Source organism: Scyliorhinus torazame, chromosome 29 (assembly GCF_047496885.1).
Source record: "Scyliorhinus torazame isolate Kashiwa2021f chromosome 29, sScyTor2.1, whole genome shotgun sequence".
In the NCBI taxonomy this organism is placed as follows: Eukaryota; Metazoa; Chordata; class Chondrichthyes; order Carcharhiniformes; family Scyliorhinidae; genus Scyliorhinus; species Scyliorhinus torazame.
Window position 1 is genome coordinate 14,867,466 of NC_092735.1, and position 20,724 is coordinate 14,888,189.

Sequence of the window (20,724 nt, forward strand, 5' to 3'; positions counted from 1 at the left end):
CTGGGACTGGGCCACACACTGACCAGCGAGTCCCCGACACTGGGACTGGGTCACACACTGACCAGTGAGTTGCCGGCACTGGGGCTGGGACTGGGTCACACACTGACCAGCGAGTCCCCGACACTGGGACTGGGCCACACACTGACCAGCGAGTCCCCGACACTGGGACTGGGTCACACACTGACCAGCGAGTCCCCGAGACTGGGACTGGGTCACACACTGACCAGTGAGTTGCCGGCACTGGGACTGGGTCACACACTGACCAGCGAGTCCCCGGCACTGGGACTGGGCCACACACTGACCAGCGAGTCCCCGGCACTGGGACTGGGTCACACACTGACCAACGAGTCCCCGACACTGGGACTGAGTCACACACTGACCAGCGAGTCCCCGGCACTGGGACTGGGTCACACACAGACCAGCGAATCCCCGTCACTGGGACTGGGTCGCACACTGACCAGCGAGTCCCCGGCACTGGGACTGGGTCACACACTGACCAGCGAGTCCCTGACACTGGGACTGAGTCACACACTGACCAGCGAGTCCCCGGCACTGGGACTGGGTCACACACTGAACAGTGAGTTGCCGGCACTTGGACTGGGTCACACACTGACCAGCGAGTCCCCGACACTGGGACTGGGTCACACACTGACCAGCGAGTCCCTGACACTGGGACTGGGTCACACACAGACCAGCGAGTCCCCGACACTGGGACTGGGTCACACACTGACCAGCGAGTCCCCGGCACTGGGACACACACTGACCAGCGAGTCCCCGTCACTGGGACTGGGTCACACACTGACCAGTGAGCCCCCGACACTGGGACTGGGTCACACACTGACCAGTGAGTTGCCGGCACTGGGACTGGGTCACACACTGACCAGCGAGTCCCCGGCACTGGGACTGGGTCACACACTGACCAGCGAATCCCTGACACTGGGACTGGGCCACACACTGACCAATGAGTCCCCGGCACTGGGACTGGGCTACACACTGACCAGCGAGTCCCCGGCACTGGGACTGGGTCACACACTGACCAGTGAGTTGCCGGCACTGGGGCTGGGACTGGGTCACACACTGACCAGCGAGTCCCCGACACTGGGACTGGGCCACACACTGACCAGCGAGTCCCCGACACTGGGACTGGGTCACACACTGACCAGCGAGTCCCCGACACTGGGACTGGGTCACACACTGACCAGCGAGTCCCCGAGACTGGGACTGGGTCACACACTGACCAGCGAGTTGCCGGCACTGGGACTGGGTCACACACTGACCAGTGAGTTGCCGGCACTGGGACTGGGTCACACACTGACCAGCGAGTCCCCGGCACTGGGACTGGGCCACACACTGACCAGCGCGTCGTCGGCACTGGGACTGGGTCGCAAACTGACCAGTGAGCCCCTGTCACTGGGTCACACACTGACCAGCAAGTCCCCGGCACTGGGACTGGGCCACACACTGACCAGCGAGTCCCCAGCACTGGGACTGGGCCACACACTGACCAGTGAGTCCCCGGCACTGGGACTGGGTCACACACTGACCAGCGAGTCTCCGGCACTGGGACTGGATCATACACTGACCAGCGCGTCACCGGCACTGGGTCACACACTGACCAGTGAGTTGCCGGCACTGGGACTGGGTCACACACTGCCCAGCGAGTCCCCGGCACTGGGACTGGGTCACACACTGACCAGCGAATCCCTGACACTGGGACTGGGCCACACACTGACCAGTGAGTCCCCGGCACTGGGACTGGGCCACACACTGACCAGTGAGTCCCCGACACTGGGACTGGGTCACACACTGACCAGTGAGTCCCCGACACTGGGACTGGGACTGGGTCACACACTGACCAGCGAGTCCTTGACACTGGGACTGGGCCACACACTGACCAGCGAGTCCCCGACACTGGGACTGGGTCACACACTGACCAGCGAGTCCCCGACGCTGGGACTGGGTCATACACTGACCAGTGAGTTGCCGGCACTGGGACTGGGTCACATACTGACCAGCGAGTCCCCGGCACTGGGACTGGGCCAAACACTGACCAGCGCGTCGCCGGCACTGGGACTGGGTCACACACTGACCAGTGAGCCCCTGTCACTGGGACTGAGTCACAAACTGACCAGTGAGCCCCTGTCACTGGGTCACACACTGACCAGCGAGTCCCCGGCACTGGGACTGGGCCACACACTGACCAGGGTGTCCCCAGCACTGGGACTGGGCCACACACTGACCAGCGAGTCCCCGGCACTGGGACTGGGTCACACACTGACCAGTGAGCCCCCGGCACTGGGACTGGGACACACACTGACCAGCGAGTCCCTGACACTGGGACTGAGTCACACACTGACCAGTGAGTCCCCGGCACTGGGTCACACGCTGACCAGTGAGCCCCCGACACTGGGACTGGGTCACACACTGACCAGCGAGTCCCCGAGACTGGGACTGGGTCACACACTGACCAGTGAGTTGCCGGCACTGGGACTGGGTCACACACTGACCAGTGAGTTGCCGGCACTGGGACTGGGTCACACACTGACCAGCGAGTCCCCGGCACTGGGACTGGGTCACACACTGACCAGCGCGTCGCCGGCACTGGGACTGGTTCGCAAACTAACCAGTGAGCCCCTGTCACTGGGTCACACACTGACCAGCAAGTCCCCGGCACTGGGACTGGGCCACACACTGACCAGCGAGTCCCCAGCACTGGGACTGGGCCACACACTGACCAGCGAGTCCCCGACACTGGGGCTGTGTCACACACTGACCAGTGAGTCCCCGGCACTGGGACTGGGTCACACACTGACCAACGCGTCACCGGCATTGGGTCACACACTGACCAGCGAGTTCCCGGCACTGGGACTGGGTCACACACTGACCAGTGAGTCTCCGGCACTGGGACTGGGTCACACACTGACCAGCGAGTCCCCAGCACTGGGACTGGGCCACACACTGACCAGCGAATCCCTGACACTGGGACTGGGCCACACACTGACCAGCGAGTCTCCGGCACTGGGACTGGATCACACACTGACCAACGCGTCACCGGCATTGGGTCACACACTGACCAGTGAGTTGCCGGCACTGGGACTGGGTCACACACTGACCAGCGAGTCCCCGGCACTGGGACTGGGTCACACACTGACCAGCGAATCCCTGACACTGGGACTGGGCCACACACTGACCAGTGAGTCCCCGGCACTGGGACTGGGCCACACACTGACCAGTGAGTCCCCGACACTGGGACTGGGTCACACACTGACCAGTGAGTCCCCGACACTGGGACTGGGACTGGGTCACACACTGACCAGCGAGTCCTTGACACTGGGACTGGGCCACACAATGACCAGCGAGTCCCCGACACTGGGACTGGGTCACACACTGACCAGCGAGTCCCCGACACTGGGACTGGGTCACACACTGACCAGTGAGTTGCCGGCACTGGGACTGGGTCACACACTGACCAGCGAGTCCCCGGCACTGGGACTGGGCCACACACTGACCAGCGCGTCGCCGGCACTGGGACTGGGTCACACACTGACCAGTGAGCCCCTGTCACTGGGACTGAGTCACAAACTGACCAGTGAGCCCCCGGCACTGGGACTGGGACACACACTGACCAGCGAGTCCCCGACACTGGGACTGGGTCACACACTGACCAGTGAGTTGCCGGCACTGGGACTGGGTCACACACTGACCAGTGAGTTGCCGGCACTGGGACTGGGTCACACACTGACCAGCGAATCCCTGACACTGGGACTGGGTCACACACTGACCAGTGAGCCCCTGTCACTGGGACTGGGCCACACACTGACCAGGGTGTCCCCAGCACTGGGACACACACTGACCAGCGCGTCGCCGGCACTGGTACTGGGTCACACACTGACCAGCGAGTCCCCGGCACTGGGACTGGGTCACACACTGACTAGTGAGCCCCCGGCACTGGGACTGGGACACACACTGACCAGCGGGTCCCTGACACTGGGACTGAGTCACACACAGACCAGCGAGTCCCCGACACTGGGACTGGGTCACACACTGACCAGCGAGTCCCCGGCACTGGGACACACACTGACCAGCGAGTCCCCGTCACTGGGACTGGGTCACACACTGACCAGTGAGCCCCCGACACTGGGACTGGGTCACACACTGACCAGTGAGTTGCCGGCACTGGGACTGGGTCACACACTGACCAGCGAGTCCCCGGCACTGGGACTGGGTCACACACTGACCAGCGAATCCCTGACACTGGGACTGGGCCACACACTGACCAATGAGTCCCCGGCACTGGGACTGGGTCACACACTGACCAGTGAGTTGCCGGCACTGGGGCTGGGACTGGGTCACACACTGACCAGCGAGTCCCCGACACTGGGACTGGGCCACACACTGACCAGCGAGTCCCCGACACTGGGACTGGGTCACACACTGACCAGCGAGTCCCCGACACTGGGACTGGGTCACACACTGACCAGTGAGTTGCCGGCACTGGGACTGGGTCACACACTGACCAGCGAGTCCCCGGCACTGGGACTGGGCCACACACTGACCAGCGAGTCCCCGGCACTGGGACTGGGTCACACACTGACCAACGAGTCCCCGACACTGGGACTGAGTCACACACTGACCAGCGAGTCCCCGGCACTGGGACTGGGTCACACACAGACCAGCGAATCCCCGTCACTGGGACTGGGTCGCACACTGACCAGCGAGTCCCCGGCACTGGGACTGGGTCACACACTGACCAGCGAGTCCCCGGCACTGGGACTGGGTCACACACTGACCAGCGAGTCCCTGACACTGGGACTGAGTCACACACTGACCAGCGAGTCCCCGGCACTGGGACTGGGTCACACACTGACCAGTGAGTTGCCGGCACTTGGACTGGGTCACACACTGACCAGCGAGTCCCCGACACTGGGACTGGGTCACACTGACCAGCGAGTCCCTGACACTGGGACTGGGTCACACACAGACCAGCGAGTCCCCGACACTGGGACTGGGTCACACACTGACCAGCGAGTCCCCGGCACTGGGACACACACTGACCAGCGAGTCCCCGTCACTGGGACTGGGTCACACACTGACCAGTGAGCCCCCGACACTGGGACTGGGTCACACACTGACCAGTGAGTTGCCGGCACTGGGACTGGGTCACACACTGACCAGCGAGTCCCCGGCACTGGGACTGGGTCACACACTGACCAGCGAATCCCTGACACTGGGACTGGGCCACACACTGACCAATGAGTCCCCGGCACTGGGACTGGGCCACACACTGACCAGCGAGTCCCCGACACTGGGACTGGGTCACACACTGACCAATGAGTTGCCGGCACTGGGGCTGGGACTGGGTCACACACTGACCAGCGAGTCCCCGGCACTGGGACTGGGCCACACACTGACCAGCGAGTCCCCGACACTGGGACTGGGTCACACACTGACCAGCGAGTCCCCGAGACTGGGACTGGGTCGCAAACTGACCAGTGAGCCCGTCACTGGGTCACACACTGACCAGCGAGTCCCCGGCACTGGGACTGGGCCACACACTGACCAGCGAGTTGCCGGCACTGGGACTGGGTCACACACTGACCAGTGAGTTGCCGGCACTGGGACTGGGTCACACACTGACCAGCGAGTCCCCGGCACTGGGACTGGGCCACACACTGACCAGCGCGTCGCCGGCACTGGGACTGGGTCACACACTGACCAGCAAGTCCCCGGCACTGGGACTGGGCCACACACTGACCAGCGAGTCCCCAGCACTGGGACTGGGTCACACACTGACCAGTGAGTTGCCGGCACTGGGACTGGGTCACACACTGCCCAGCGAGTCCCCGGCACTGGGTCACACACTGACCAGCGAATCCCTGACACTGGGACACACACTGACCAGTGAGTCCCTGGCACTGGGACTGGGTCACACACTGACCAGTGAGTCCCCGACACTGGGACTGGGACTGGGTCACACACTGACCAGCGAGTCCCCGGCACTGGGACTGGGCCACACACTGACCAGTGAGTCTCCGGCACTGGGACTGGCTCACACACTGACCAGCGCGTCACCGGCATTGGGTCACACACTGACCAGTGAGTTGCCGGCACTGGGACTGGGTCACACACTGACCAGCGAGTCCCCGGCACTGGGACTGGGTCACACACTGACCAGCGAATCCCTGACACTGGGACTGGGCCACACACTGACCAGTGAGTCCCCGGCACTGGGACTGGGCCACACACTGACCAGTGAGTCCCCGACACTGGGACTGGGTCACACACTGACCAGTGAGTCCCCGACACTGGGACTGGGACTGGGTCACACACTGACCAGCGAGTCCTTGACACTGGGACTGGGCCACACAATGACCAGCGAGTCCCCGACACTGGGACTGGGTCACACACTGACCAGCGAGTCCCCGACACTGGGACTGGGTCACACACTGACCAGTGAGTTGCCGGCACTGGGACTGGGTCACACACTGACCAGCGAGTCCCCGGCACTGGGACTGGGACACACACTGACCAGTGAGCCCCTGTCACTGGGACTGAGTCACAAACTGACCAGTGAGCCCCCGGCACTGGGACTGGGACACACACTGACCAGCGAGTCCCTGACACTGGGACTGAGTCACACACTGACCAGCGAGTCCCCGGCACTGGGTCACACGCTGACCAGTGAGCCCCCGACACTGGGACTGGGTCACACACTGACCAGTGAGCCCCTGTCACTGGGACTGAGTCACACACTGACCAGCGAGTCCCCAGCACTGGGACTGGGTCACACACTGACCAGCGAGTCCCCGGCACTGGTACTGGGTCACACACTGACCAGCGAGTCCCCGGCACTGGGACTGGGTCACACACTGACCAGTGAGCCCCTGTCACTGGGACTGGGCCACACACTGACCAGGGTGTCCCCAGCACTGGGACTGGGCCACACACTGACCAGTGAGTCCCCGGCACTGGGACTGGGTCACACAATGACCAGCGCCTCACGGGCACTGGGACTGGGTCACACAATGACCAGCGAGTCCCCGACACTGGGACTGGGTCACACACTGACCAGTGAGTTGCCGGCACTGGGACTGGGTCACACACTGACCAGTGAGTTGCCGGCACTGGGACTGGGTCACACACTGACCAGCGAATCCCTGACACTGGGACTGGGTCACACACTGACCAGTGAGCCCCTGTCACTGGGACTGAGTCACACACTGACCAGTGAGTTGCTGGCACTGGGACTGGGACACACACTGACCAGCGAGTCTCCGACACTGGGACTGGGTCACACACTGACCAGTGAGTTGCCGGCACTGGGACTGGGTCACACACTGACCAGTGAGTTGCCGGCACTGGGACACACACTGACCAGCGAATGCCTGCCACTGGGACTGGGTCACACACTGACCAGCGGGTCCCCAATACTGGGACTGGGTCACGCACGGTAATCAACGGTTGTTTCATGGTCATCATTACTGAGACTATCTTTCAATTCCAGATTTAATACAATTTCGAATTCCAACAGCTGCCATGTTGGCAAGTGAACCCATATCCCCGGAGCATTAAGCCTGGGGCTGTGGACCAGTCCAGTATGCAGCTAAGTGAAAGTACAGCGATGTCCTGAGAGAAAGTCAGAGTGAGACGCCACACTGACTATAATTGCAAGATGAGACACACATGCTGGCTCATTCCGTACTAGCAGCTACCACACTACAGCCCTCGGGGTTCGTGGTTAAGCAGCCAATGCAGCAATGAGATATTTTACAAGCAACAGGGGTTAGAAAATAGTCCTTGCACGAGCTTATCACTGCAGTCAGTGGATCACATGCAACATACAATGTGCGAGCTGAAGCGAATTGATAAGTTCTTGTCTCTAACAGAGGGACAGGAGCTAAATAAGATTGTGCGGAGATGATGTGGTGGGGTAGAGAATAGAGAGGTCTTTTTTGATAATGGGCTATTCTGCTCACTTCATTGTGGAGAGCTATGATGTAGCCATGGTTACACATGGGAAAATTCTCAATGGAGAACTGTAACAGTTGTAAAGCCGTTGGGGAGATATTCCTTTATGAGATATGAGAATAGCAAGAACATGATTTAGGAAGAGAAAGAAATTGAAAACAGACAGTAAAAGATTAGCGATTGAACTGTGAGAAATTAGAATGAAAAATAACAGACTTCCCTTTGTGTCACATGTTCTTTCTTGTGCGCACACTCCCATTCTAACTCACTCCATGTGGCCCTGAACACTTTCACCATGTTCACTCTCTCGCTCTGTACACTAACTGTCTGGGCCTTTAAAGGGGCTTGATTTCTGTTGAAGGTTGTCATGTTTTACAGAACTAAAAGCAGTTTGAGGCGGTGGTGCAGTGGTATTGTCACTGGACTAATAAACCAGGGTATTGCTCGGGGGATCCGAGTTCGAATCCCACCACGGATGGTGGAATGGTGAAATTTGTATTCAGTAAAACTTTTGAATCAAGTGTCTAATGATGACCAGAAAATAATTGCCGATTGTCGTTTGGTTTACTAAAGTTCTTTAGGGAGGGAAATCTGCCGGTTGACTCTTAAATGCCTTCCGAAATGGCCCAGCAAGTCGCTCAGTTTAATAAACATTGGCCCTGCCAGCACCACCCACATGCAAGGAATACATTTTTAAAAATTTACGTATGTTTGTTTTCTGTACATTTATATATTTTGTGATGTTAAGTTCTTCCGGTTTTAGGTTGGAGACGAAGCACTCCTGCTTCACAGCTCCAGGGTCCCAGGTTTGATTCCCGGCTTGGGTGATTGTCTGTGCGGAGTCTGCACGTTCTCTCCGTGCCTGTGTGGGTTTCCTCCGGTTTCCTCCCACAGTCCAAAGATGTGCAGGTGAAGTAGATTGGTCATGATAAATTACCCCTCAAGTGTCTAAAGGGCGGCATGTGGCGCAGTGGATAGCATTGCTGCCTCACGGCGCTGAGGGCCAGGGTTCGAATCCCGGCCCTGGGTCACTGTCCGTGTGGAGTTTGCACGTTCTCCCCGTGTCTGCGTGGGTTTCACCCCCACAACCCAAAGATGTGCAGGTTAGGTGGATTGGCCATGCTACATTGCCCTTAATTGGAAGAAAAAAACAATTGGGTGCTCTAAATTTATTTTTTTAAATGTCCAGAAAGGTTAGGTGGGGTTACTGGGATAGGGAGGAGGTGTGGGCTTAAGTAGGGTGCTCTTTCCAAGGGCCGGTGCAGACTCGATGGGCTGAATGGCCTCCTTCTGTACTGTAGATTCTAAATACATTCCCTGATTAAGTGACCGAGCGTCTGATCATATGATGAATTCTGATTTCCTGTGAGTGGCCAATTAGTTAGCTATTACTTGAACGATGCTGACACTTGCTATAAAATTTGGCACTTCTGAATTGATCTAATAATAATAGGGAATTAACAGTTAATAGTGGCTGGAAGTAAGGCTTAAATAAGGAGCATGATTAAGGTAGTCACCAGAGTTACAAGTGTGCGAATACAGTTATTAAACACACTATCTTTTAATTTAAGATTGCGTCCCAGAAAGACATGAGAGATTTAAGCAAGTCTTTGCGCTTTACTCATGGCCAATCCACCTAACCTGCACATCTTTGTGGACTGTGGGAGGAAATCGGAGCACCAGGAGGAACCCACGCAGACACAGGGAGAACGTGCAGACTCCACACAGACAGTGACCCGAGGTGGGAATTGAACCCGGGTCCCCGGCACTGAGAGGCAGCAGGGCTAACCATTGCGCAGCTCCATAGAATGGTTAGAAACGACGCTGGAGAAAGTAATCAGTCAGTCCAAGTGAGGCAGAGGATGGGGCGAAATAGCGTGTTCTTTCGAAGGCTGGTGCAAACTCGATGGGCCGAATGACCTCCGTGATTCTATGATTAAAGTGCCTTGGATTTTGATGGAAAATGGAGAAACTGTGCTTAAAAGGATCTTAAAGCTATAGCAAGGGATTGAAAGAGCATCACTGAAACACAGCTATGCTGCCTCTATGACCGATATGCCAATACAAGCAAACACGCCAGATCCTGAGTTGACAGGGTGGACGCAGGGGAGGATGTTTCTTCTTGTAGGTGAAGCTGGAACTAAGGGTGGCTGTTTAAAAATAACAGGCCACCCATTTAAGGAGGAGAACTTCTCGCTCAGTGGCTTGTGGGTCCTTGGACCTTTCCTCCTCAAAAGGTGGTGGAAGCAGAATCTTTGAATGTTTCGAAGGCAGAGCTACGCAAAAGTCTTGGGGATTAAGCATCTTGGGTAAGGTTGCTGTCTTGTGTTCCTCACTGGCCAGTCGGTAGCAATCGCAGCATCGCTGTTAGTGTTCGGTGGGTTGGAAGGGCAGGAGGAAGCTCAAAGTGTTGGTGCGAACAGTTTGAAAAATAGTGATGGGGTTGTTGAATCGTAAATAGCAATCAAAGGGGGTTTCCTCACTCTGAAAGAATGGACATTTAAGACAGGGCGTGTAGAGTGAGCACACAACCTGCAAATTAATTTCATCAAAAGTGGGAGGTATCAAATTTTGGGTGAGAAAAATAAGGAGATCACGTATACTTTTAACGGAAAAAACTACGGGCAGCATGGTGGCGCAATGGTTAGCTCTGCTGCCTATGGCGCTGAGGGTCCAGGTACGATCCCAGCTCTGGGTCACTGTCCGTGTGGAGTTTGCACATTCTCCCCGTGTCTGAGTGGGTTTCGCCCCCACAGCCCAAAGATGTGCAGGGTAGGTGGATTGGCCACAATAAATTGCCCCTTGATTGGAAAAAAATAATCGGGTACTCTCAAATTATTTATAAAAATTGAGGAACAGAGTTGTTTGTACAAATACACAAATTATTAGTTGCAACGCATTTGAATAAGGCCTTAACAAAAGCAAATTGAGGCCTCATTTTTGGATGGACAGCATCAAAAAGTAGCTAATTGTTCGATGTGAAGCTTGCATTAAATCTTGCTTAGACCACATTTGGAGTACTGTGTACAGTTCTGGCAACCATTCAAGAACGATATAGAGGTATTAGGGAGGATGCAAAAAAAAATGATATCAGCAAGAATATCCACATGAGAGGATGATAAACAGGGTAGGTCTCTGTTCCTGGAAACAGAAAACAAGAGGTGTGACCCAATAGAGAGCGCTCCAATTAAGAATTGTTTTGATCAGCTATTTATGGAGCATGTATAATATAATCATTATTAGTGTCACAAGTAGGCTTACATTAACACTGCAATGAAGTTACTGTGAAAAGCCCCGAGTCGCCACATTCCGGCGCCTGTTCGGGTACACGGAGGGAGAATTCAGAATGTCCAATTCACCAAACAAGCACGTCTTTCGGGACTTGTGGGAGGAAACCGGAGCACCCGGAAGAAACCCACGCAGACATGGGAAGAAACTGCAGACTCCGCACAGACAGTGACCCGAGCCGGGAATCGAACCCGGGTCCCTGGCGCTGTGAAGTAACAGTTTTTATCACTTCCGTGAAAGACCATTCATTTAACAGTCACCAAGAAATCAAATGAGGAATTCAAAAGCTACTCAGCGAGTAGTGAGACAGTAGAAATTGCTACCGCTGGGAGTAGTTGACGTGAATAGCATAGATGCATTTACAAGGAAGCGACATAAACACACAGGACCTACGCTTATAGAATAGATGAGGAAAGGTCAGAGGAGGCTCAAGGGAAGTGTACATTCTGGCATGGAGATGGGAATGTAGTGGAATGTCACTGGACTAATAATCCAGAGACCCCAAATAACACACACGGCAGCTGGTGGAATTTAAATTTAATTAATAAATCTGGAATATAAAGCTGGTCTCAGTAACGGCATCAAGACAACTCTCAATAATTGTTGTAAAAACCCCATCTGGTTCACTCGTGTCCTTCAGGGAAGGAAATCTGCCATCCTTACCTGGCCTGGCCTACATGTGACTCCAGACCCACAGCAACGTGGCTGGCACTTAACCATAGAATCCTTACAACAGTGCAGAAGGCATTGACCATTCCCATCGCGTCTGCACCGACCCTCTGAAACAGCACTTTAACTAGGCCCATACCCCCACCCTATCCCCATGGCCCCACCTAACCTGCACGTCTTTGGACTGTGGGAGGAAACCGGAGCACCCGGAGGAAACCCACGTGGACACAGACAGAACGTGCAGACTCCACACAGTCACCCAAGGCTGGAATTGAACCCAGGTCCCTGGTGCTGTGAGGCAGCAGTGCTAACCACTGTGCCACCCCTCTGAAATGGCTCAGCAAGCCACTCAGCTCGAGGGCAATTAAGGATGGGCAACAGATGCCGGTCTTGCCAGCGATGCAAACATCCCATGAAATAATGTTCATATTGGATTGGTTGTGTTGAATGGTCTGTCTCTGTACATTCTCTGCTGTAACTTAATTGTGAACCCAGATATACATAGGATTCAGGTCTGGCTCTCATCCGATTAGAGTGCTACTTTTAATTATAAATAGCCTACAGTATTATACCTGGAAATAATTAAATAGTTAAAGTTCTTCATTTCCAGAACATTTTAGAGTTCAATGCGTTGGGGAACAATTCAGCTGACTGGTCTTTCAGTTTCAGCTGAAAGTATAGAATGAGAATTGCAGGGTGTGTGATACCCGCTGAGTAATCTTTTTTGTTGCCACATAGTAAAACAGGATAGTGAAGGCTGCCCAGAGGGAAGGGGACAGGACAATGATGACAGGGTGATTAGTTCCATCCAGGATGATAAACAAGTTGACAACTGGAGGTTTGAAGGAACTTTCAGTTCTTGGGTTTTATTTTCACCAACACTCGTCACTCCAGAATCAATTGACGAACGTACCTGACTAGAGGTCTATGTAAATTTAAGTTTTCCCCAAACTGTGTGTTGACAGAGTCGGGGTCGAAAGGATTGACAACAGTTATGTTTCTATCAAGAGGAAAAAGAGGGTAATTGAGTTTACTGCTCTGTATGTTGACTGCTTAGTAACATTGTGCAGGGGCGCAAGGGAGGAGGAGCATCTCACAGAAAGGCGCACCACACTTTGGTGGCACAGTGGTTAGCACTGCCGCCTCACAGCACCAGGGACCCGGGTTAAATCCCAGCCTCGGGTGACTGCCTGCGTAGGGTTTGCACTTTCTCCCCGTGTGCGCGTGGGTTTCCTCCGGATGCTCCGGTTTACTCCCACAGCCCAAAGATGTGCAGGTTGGTTGGATTGGCCGTAGTAAATTGCCCCTTAGTGTCCAAAAGGTTAGGTGGGGTTACGGGGATAGGGTGGAGGCTGGGCCTAGATCCAGTGCTCTTTCCAAGGGGCCGGTGCAGACTTGATGGGCCGAATGGCCTCCTTCTGCACTGTGGGGATTCTATGAATCTTGAGGATTGGCCCTCACTTTCAGCCAACTCTCACCTGTGGCTCCAAGTAGTTTTTACTATGCAACAGCAGCCACACCCCGAGAACTGCTCCGGCATACAGGCCAAACCAGGTGAGGGTAGCTGTTGGGGCTCCGATCCTCACCAACTTAGCGGTTTGTCTATCCTGGTGGGTGGATGAGATCAATCAAAGATCCAATGGCCTGTGTTGTGCAATGTGTCAAGCTCGATAAGAAGACACGTAGGTGTTGTTGTGAGAACCCACTACAGCCGGGCCCATCTTCAGGTGTCTGGGCCCCGCTTGACACTGGACCCAAGTAGGTCACACCTAGAGCACGAGACCAACAATGCGTAACTCTCCCTCACTATTGTCCAGTTCACGTGTGAATCATGTTCATCATCTTTCTGTCTTTTACTGGGTTACAGCAGGCGCGGAGCCAGTGGGACCTGTAGCGAGGAAGCTGCTCACTGGCGACTCTGGCCCCAGGGTCGGTTTTCCACTGAAAGGAGAAGTGGAGCCCTCCCGGCCAAACCCGAGCGACTGAGCTGTCCTTTTCAGGACCAGATCGCTCATACGGGGAAGAGGAGAGAACTGGTGTCCTGAACACATTTTGCTTCATCTCCCTGGTTTGCAGGGACCACCCCAGCAACGCAAGTTGTCAGTCAATCTCAATAAAGAAAGATGAAAATGGTCACCGTGGGCACATGCTCACCCGCGTGGACAATGCCAGAGCCGATAGGTGAGAGAGAGGAATTGCTGCTCGGTAAGAGTGTCGGCTCGGTGCAACATCCAGATCACAGCCCTCGGCAAGATTCATCTCACCGAGGAAGGTCAGCTCAAGGAAATTGGTGCAGCGGCACATTCTGTCGGAGTGATGAACAGCACGAAGCTGCCATAAGGCTTTGCCGTCATGAACCATCTCGTCAGGAAGCTGACGTGCCTTCAAGGTGTTAATGATTGTCAGATGGTGTTTAAACTCCCCCGTTTGTACACCCCCTATCCGTCACCAGCCCTGATAAAGTCGAGGATAATTTCTATGACTCTCCACTTCTTGACTGTGCCAAAGTCAGACAAACCAATCATTCTTGGTGACCGCAACACAAAAGAGTTGGTGCAGATCACCAGGTGTGGGAAATCATGAATCACGTCATTTACAGTGCCGAAGGAGGCCATTCGGCCCACCGAGTCTGCACCGGCCCTACTTAAGCCCACACCTCAGCCCTATCCCCGTAACCCCACTTAACCTTTTGGGCCACGAAGGGCAATTTGCATGGTCAATCCACCTGACCTGCACATCTTTGGACTTTGGAAAAGGACCTTGGGGCAAAAACAGGGGTGGCAGTAACAGCAATGGTCTGCTGTTGCTGAAGATCGTGCTGAGCACGAGCTTTTAAATCACCAATACAGTTTTGCATCCTCCTTGCCACTCGATGCATTGGCATCTAATCGACTATGTCATCACCAGGCAGAGGGACAGGCAGGGCGTGTGTTTAACAGAAGCGTGGTGCTGACTGGACGGGCCAGTTAAACATCAAGAGCTAATTTCCCAGATGCCCTCAGGGCACAAAGTCCCAGAAGTATCTCAAAGTCTCAAAGAGACATTCATGAAGAGAAGCCTAAGAGTTACCCGTGCACAGCAAAAATGGGGGATGACTGGATGACCTTCTGGGATATAGTGTCGTCCACTGTTCTACAGGCCCTTGGCCCCATCTCTCGTCAGCATCAAGGTTGGTTTGATGAAAGCAATAAGGTAATCCAGAAACTACTGGTTGAGAAACATTGCCTCTACAGGGTTTGCCCCAATGACAAGTCATCACTATCAAGATGCCTAGCGAAACATCCACAGAACTGTCCAATGCAAGCTTAGAGAGATGCAAGACACTTGGGGTGAATCAGAAAGCAAATAAACGTCAATCACATTAGCCACAAAGACTGGAAGAGATGAAATGAAAATCGCTGGTCACGAGTAGGCTTCAATTAAGTTACTGTGAAAGATCCTGCGATGCTCTGAAAATCTGTCCACAGGCCCCAATCTACTGGTTCAGCACCAATCCCTCTGGGCCAACACCGCTCACCGGAAAATCCCAAATTCTACAAAAATGGGCAGAGCACTTTAACCATATTCTCAATCGTCCTTTATCCATCAATGAAGAAGTAATCAGCAGACTGCCATCAATGACCTTCTAACGCACAGGGTGCAACCAAATAAAACACGGTGCGGCCTCAGTCAAAATAAGTGCATATTAGGAACAGAGAGAAAACACAAGGAGAGGAAATCCTGAGTCAGCAGCTCGTCCACAATTCAATTGTCTGTGATAACCTGTCCGATAGGCAGAACGTTCTGGGCTCAGATTGGACTTAGCAGTCGCTGATGTAAACATTGCAGATAACGGACAGTTAACTTGGTGTCAAAGACAAACAAGAACACTGTGCATGGCAAAACCTTGGTCAAACACAATAAAAGGATTATATTGCAACCATATGGGCAGCACAGTAGCTAGCACTGTTGCTTCACAGCGCCAGGGACCTGGGTTCGATTCCCGGCTTGGGTCTCTGTCTGTGTGGAGTCTGCACATTCTCCATGGGCTTCCTCCGGGCGCTCCGGTTTCCTCCCACAAGTCCCGAAAGACGCGCTTGTTAGGTGAATTGGACATTCTGAATTCTCCCTCTGTGTACCCGAACAGGCGCCGTAGTGCAGCGACTAGGGGATTTTCACAGTAACTTCATTGCAGTGTCAATGTACCCCCACTTGTGACAATAAAGATTATTAGTTGGTGTTAGGTTCGAATCGTGATTAGTTTGCCTTCCGTATTGAATCAAGACAGTTTACCTGCCTACGTTAAATCAGACAGGTGCACCCCTTTCCATGTTATATCAGACAGGCATTGAATTTTGCCACGTTAAACGTGACAGATAAGATTCTCTCTCTCTCCTCCACCACCGCCCCCCCCCCCCCCCTTCACCTCCTCCCCCAAACAGCTGTTATCATTTTACTGCGGAGGTTGATGTTTACATAGCAAGGGTCCCCCACAAGAGATGCTCAGTCCCATAGCCTACAGCAGTCAGACAATACTCGAGAAACTCCAAGTGGGAAGAATTCAGAGGCATCAGAAATGTCTGCAGCCTCCATGAGACAAGGGCTGGTTTTATTTACTAACCTGGAATCAAGGCATGAGCCCTCCGAATTCAGAGGGTGCGCATCTACACCAAGGTTTACATTTTGAGGTTACAACATGATTACAGTCATAGAGGTCTACAGCACAGAAAAGCCCTTTCAGCCCATCAAGTCTGCACTGGTCAAGAACAACATCCTAGTATTCTAATCCCATTTTCCAACACTTGGCCCATAACCTTTTATGCCTCGGCATTGCAAGTGCACACCAAAACACTTCTTAAATGTTTTGCGGGTCTCTGCTTCCAGCACCCTTTCAGGCAGCGAGTTCCAGAAGCTCACCGCCCTCTAGGTGAAATAAACTTTCCTCACATCCCCTCTAAACCTCCTGCCCCTTATCCGAAATCTAAGCCCCCTGGTCAGTTTCTTCCTGTCTACTCTACCTATGCCCCTCGTAATTTTATCCATCTCAATCATGTTCCCCCCCTCAGTCTTCTCTGCTCCAAGGAAAACACCAGTCTATCCAATCTCTCTTCATAACTTAAACTCTCCAGCCCAGGCAACATCCTGGTAAATCTCCTCTGCACCCTTTCCAATGCTATCACATCCCTCCAAAAACATGGATTCCAAAACTGCAAACAATACTAGCTGTGGCCTAACTATTTTACACACTTCCAGCACAACCTCCCTGTTCTTAAACTCTATGCCTCGGCTAATAAAGGCAGGTATGCCATATGCCTTTTTAACCACTGAAGCCACGGGACTCTGCTACCTGAAGGGACTGGTGTACCAAGGTCCCACTGATCCTCGGTGCTTCCCAGGATCCTGCTGTTCATCATGTATTCCCTTGCCTTGTTTGTCCTGCCCAAGTGCATCACCTCACACTTATCTGGGTTGATCCAGTCTATCAGGCCAGGCCGTCTATACCCTCCTATAATCTAAGGCTATCCTCCTCACTATTGACCACGCCATCAATTTTTGCATTATCCGCGAACTTACTGATCAACCTTCTTACATCCAAGTCTAAATAATGGTGTCCATGATCAATAAGGATATTTGTTGATTAATAAGGGGATCAGGGGTTATGGGGAGAAGGCAGGAGAATGGGGATGAGGAACATATCAGCCATGATCGAATGGTGGAGCTTACTCGATGAGCCGAATGGCCTAATTCTGCTCCTCTATCTTCTGAACTTATTTATTCATATAAACCATAGCAAGGGCCTCAACACAGATCCCTGCGGGATCCTACTGGGCGCAGGCTTCCAGTCAGAAAAACACCCCTCGAACAATCACCCTCAGATTCCTTCCACTCACTCAATTCTGGATTCAATTTTCCAAATTTCCTTGGATCCCGCGGGTTCTAACCTTCGATCCCCAACCCACATATTGCAATGAACACCAAGTACCAGTTGTATAAGGAGACCTATAAATCTACCTCCTTGGGACACTAGTCCCTTTGAGGGACTATTGGGCAGAATTATGTTCCACCCCAGCCTCTGTCCTCGGGTTTCAGCCAGGCATGTTCAGGGGCCTGGGCTGCGATTACTCACCGAGCTGCGACAGGCGGAAGAGCTCATCCTCATTGTCCATCGTGTGATCCACGCTAACCTGAGTCACCTGGAGTTGTCCGTCGGCAGTGGATTTACACAGCAACGCTCGGCTGGTACCTGCCAACAGCAAGAGGGAACCAGTCACAATCGCCACTCGTCATGTCACGTCACCCTGGCTAGTGCATGGTCAATTCCAGCCCCACAGGCCCGAGAGTCACAACACAAGCGAATTAGCCAATAATTTGTATAAAACTTCCCAAAACCTTAGCCCTTGGTTGCCCAATGATTACAATCGCCCGGTTTGTAAGTTGAAACACAATGACTGTTTATTTATAACAAGATTAATGGTGAAATATGCAGCAGATACATTTGGTAAAGTATTACTAAATACCGAACTCCTACTGTAACCTTCCTTCCCCACCCTCCACACACAAAAGACAAACAAAAACAGTGGGGGGGGGAGGGGGGCAAATATAAATGAAAGAGAAAAGAGTCTGTGCTTCAGATGATGGGTCCTCACAGGCTTTATCCACAGTAGTTTATCATAGAATTTACAGTGCAGATGGAGGCCATTTGGCCCATCGAATCTGCACCAGCCCTTGGGAAGCGCACCCTACTGAAGCCCACACCTCCACCCTGGTTTAGCTCAGTGGGCTAGACAGCTGGGTTGTGATGCAGAACAAGGCCAGCAGAGCTGGTTCAATTCCCGTACCAGCTTACCTGAACATGCGCCGGAATGTGGCAACTAGGGGCTTTTCACAGCAACCTCATACTTGTGACAAAAGGTTATTATTATTATCCCCATAACCCAGTAACCCCACCTAACCTTTTTGGATACTAAGGGAAATTTAGCATGGCCAATCCACCTAACCTGCACACCTTTGGACAGTGGAGGAAACCGGAGCACCCGGAGGAAACCCACGCAGACACGGGGAGAACGTGCAGACTCCGCACAGACAGCGACCCAAGCCGGGAATCGAACCTGGGATCCTGGAGCTGTGAAGCAAGTGTGCTAACCACTGTGCTACCGTACAATCTAAACCCACAGAGGGTATGGAGTGGGTCTCTTACACACCTCAAAAGTGCACCCTGAACACAAGATGGGCAACACATGCAGCGCAGGGTCCCTGGAGCCAAACAAAGTGGTCTCCACTCCATTATAGACAACAGACAAATCCCAATCCCTCTGGCTGCAGGAGGCACGCATCTGGAGGAGGAGGCCACTCGGCCCTTCGAGCCTGCTCCGCTATTCATTATGATCATCCAACTCCGTAACCTGTTCCCCTGCTCCCCTCCCCCATCTCTTTTGATTCCTTTAGCCCCAAGTACTATATCTAACTGTTTCTTGAAAACATATAGATTTTGGCCTCAAATGCTTTCTGTGGTAGCAAAACCCACAGGCTCACCACTCTCTGGGTGAAGAAACTTCTCCGCATCTCAGTCCTAAATGGTTTACACCGTCTCCTTCGACTCTGACTCCTGGTTCTGGACTCTGCCATCGGGAAACTCCTGCCTGCATCTACCCAGTCTAGCCCTGATCATACTGAATGGCGGATCAGGCTTATGGAGCTGAATTGCCTACTAATGCTCCACTTCTGTGTTCTGTTAGAATTTTATAGGTTTCTAGGAGATCTCCCCTCATTCTTCTGAACTCCAGTGAACATAGTCCTAACCGACTCAATCTCTCCTCAGATGTCAGTCCCGCCATCCCAGGAATCAGTCTGGTAAACCTTCGCTTCACTCCCTCTGTGGCAAGAACATCCTTCCTCACGTAAGGAGAACAAAGCTTCCCCACAGTACCCCAGCTGTGGTCTCACCATGGCCCTGCATAATTGCAGCAAGAGGTACCTAGATTGGCGATGTAGAGCTTGCTGTTGAGAATGAGGGCAACAATGGCAGTTGTTCCTCCTGCAATCTCTTGCTCAACTTTATTCAGTTTCTCCAGGAGTTTCTGATACTGTTGCGGAAGCTGGGAGTGAGGAACACCCTGGGGAGTAAGAATAAGACACCAGTCAAAAAGCAGAAAGGAACAAAAGGAATGAGGGTGAGAGGGAAAGAGGAGAAGGAGGGTGGGAATCAGGGCTAGGGCGAGGAGGGGGGGGCCACTGTAACAAAAAGAGGGTGCATGATGCATGTGAATGATGGATTCAAGTGTGAACCGGGCCAAATACAATAAAGTTGAGGGGGGAAAATAAAGAGGAAATAAGACTGGCAAGGAGAGAATGAGATTAGAATGGCAGCTAATAGTGGGCAGCACGGTGGCGCAGAGGGTTAGCCCTGCTGCCTCACAGCGCTGAGGTCCCAGATTCGATCCCGGCTCTGGGTCACTGTCTGTGTGGAGTTTGCACATTCTCACCGTGTTTGCGTGGGTTTCGCCCCCACAACCCAAAAATGTGCAGGGTAGGTGGATTGACCACGCTAAATTACCCCTTAATTGGAAAAAATTAATCGGGTACTCTAAATTTATTTTTAAAAAAAGAATGGCAACTATTATAAAAGGGAAGCCGAAAACCTTCGACCAACATGGAATCTTACAGCACAGGAGGCGGCCATTTGGCCCATTGTGAGAGCTACCTAGCTGGTTCAGCACAGTGGGCTAACAGCTGGCTTGTAATGCAGAACAATGCCAGCAGCGCGGGTTCAATTCCCGTACCGGCCTCCCCGAACAGGCGCCGGAATGTGGCGACTAGGGG

At 53.5% G+C, this 20,724-nt stretch overlaps 1 protein-coding gene across 2 annotated transcripts in view; it reads right to left on the bottom strand.

The window, feature by feature from the left end:
- The window catches only part of tab1 (TGF-beta activated kinase 1/MAP3K7 binding protein 1), a 308,216-nt gene that overhangs the window by 60,401 nt on the left and 227,091 nt on the right, over positions 1-20,724 (bottom strand). For both annotated transcript variants that reach the window (XM_072492106.1, XM_072492105.1), the window contains exons 5-6: positions 19,876-20,018; positions 18,032-18,144 (exon numbers count right to left, since the gene is read on the bottom strand). In XM_072492106.1, coding sequence (XP_072348207.1) covers positions 18,032-18,144; positions 19,876-20,018 — 256 coding nt within the window. The remainder of the gene's footprint in view (positions 1-18,031; positions 18,145-19,875; positions 20,019-20,724) is intronic.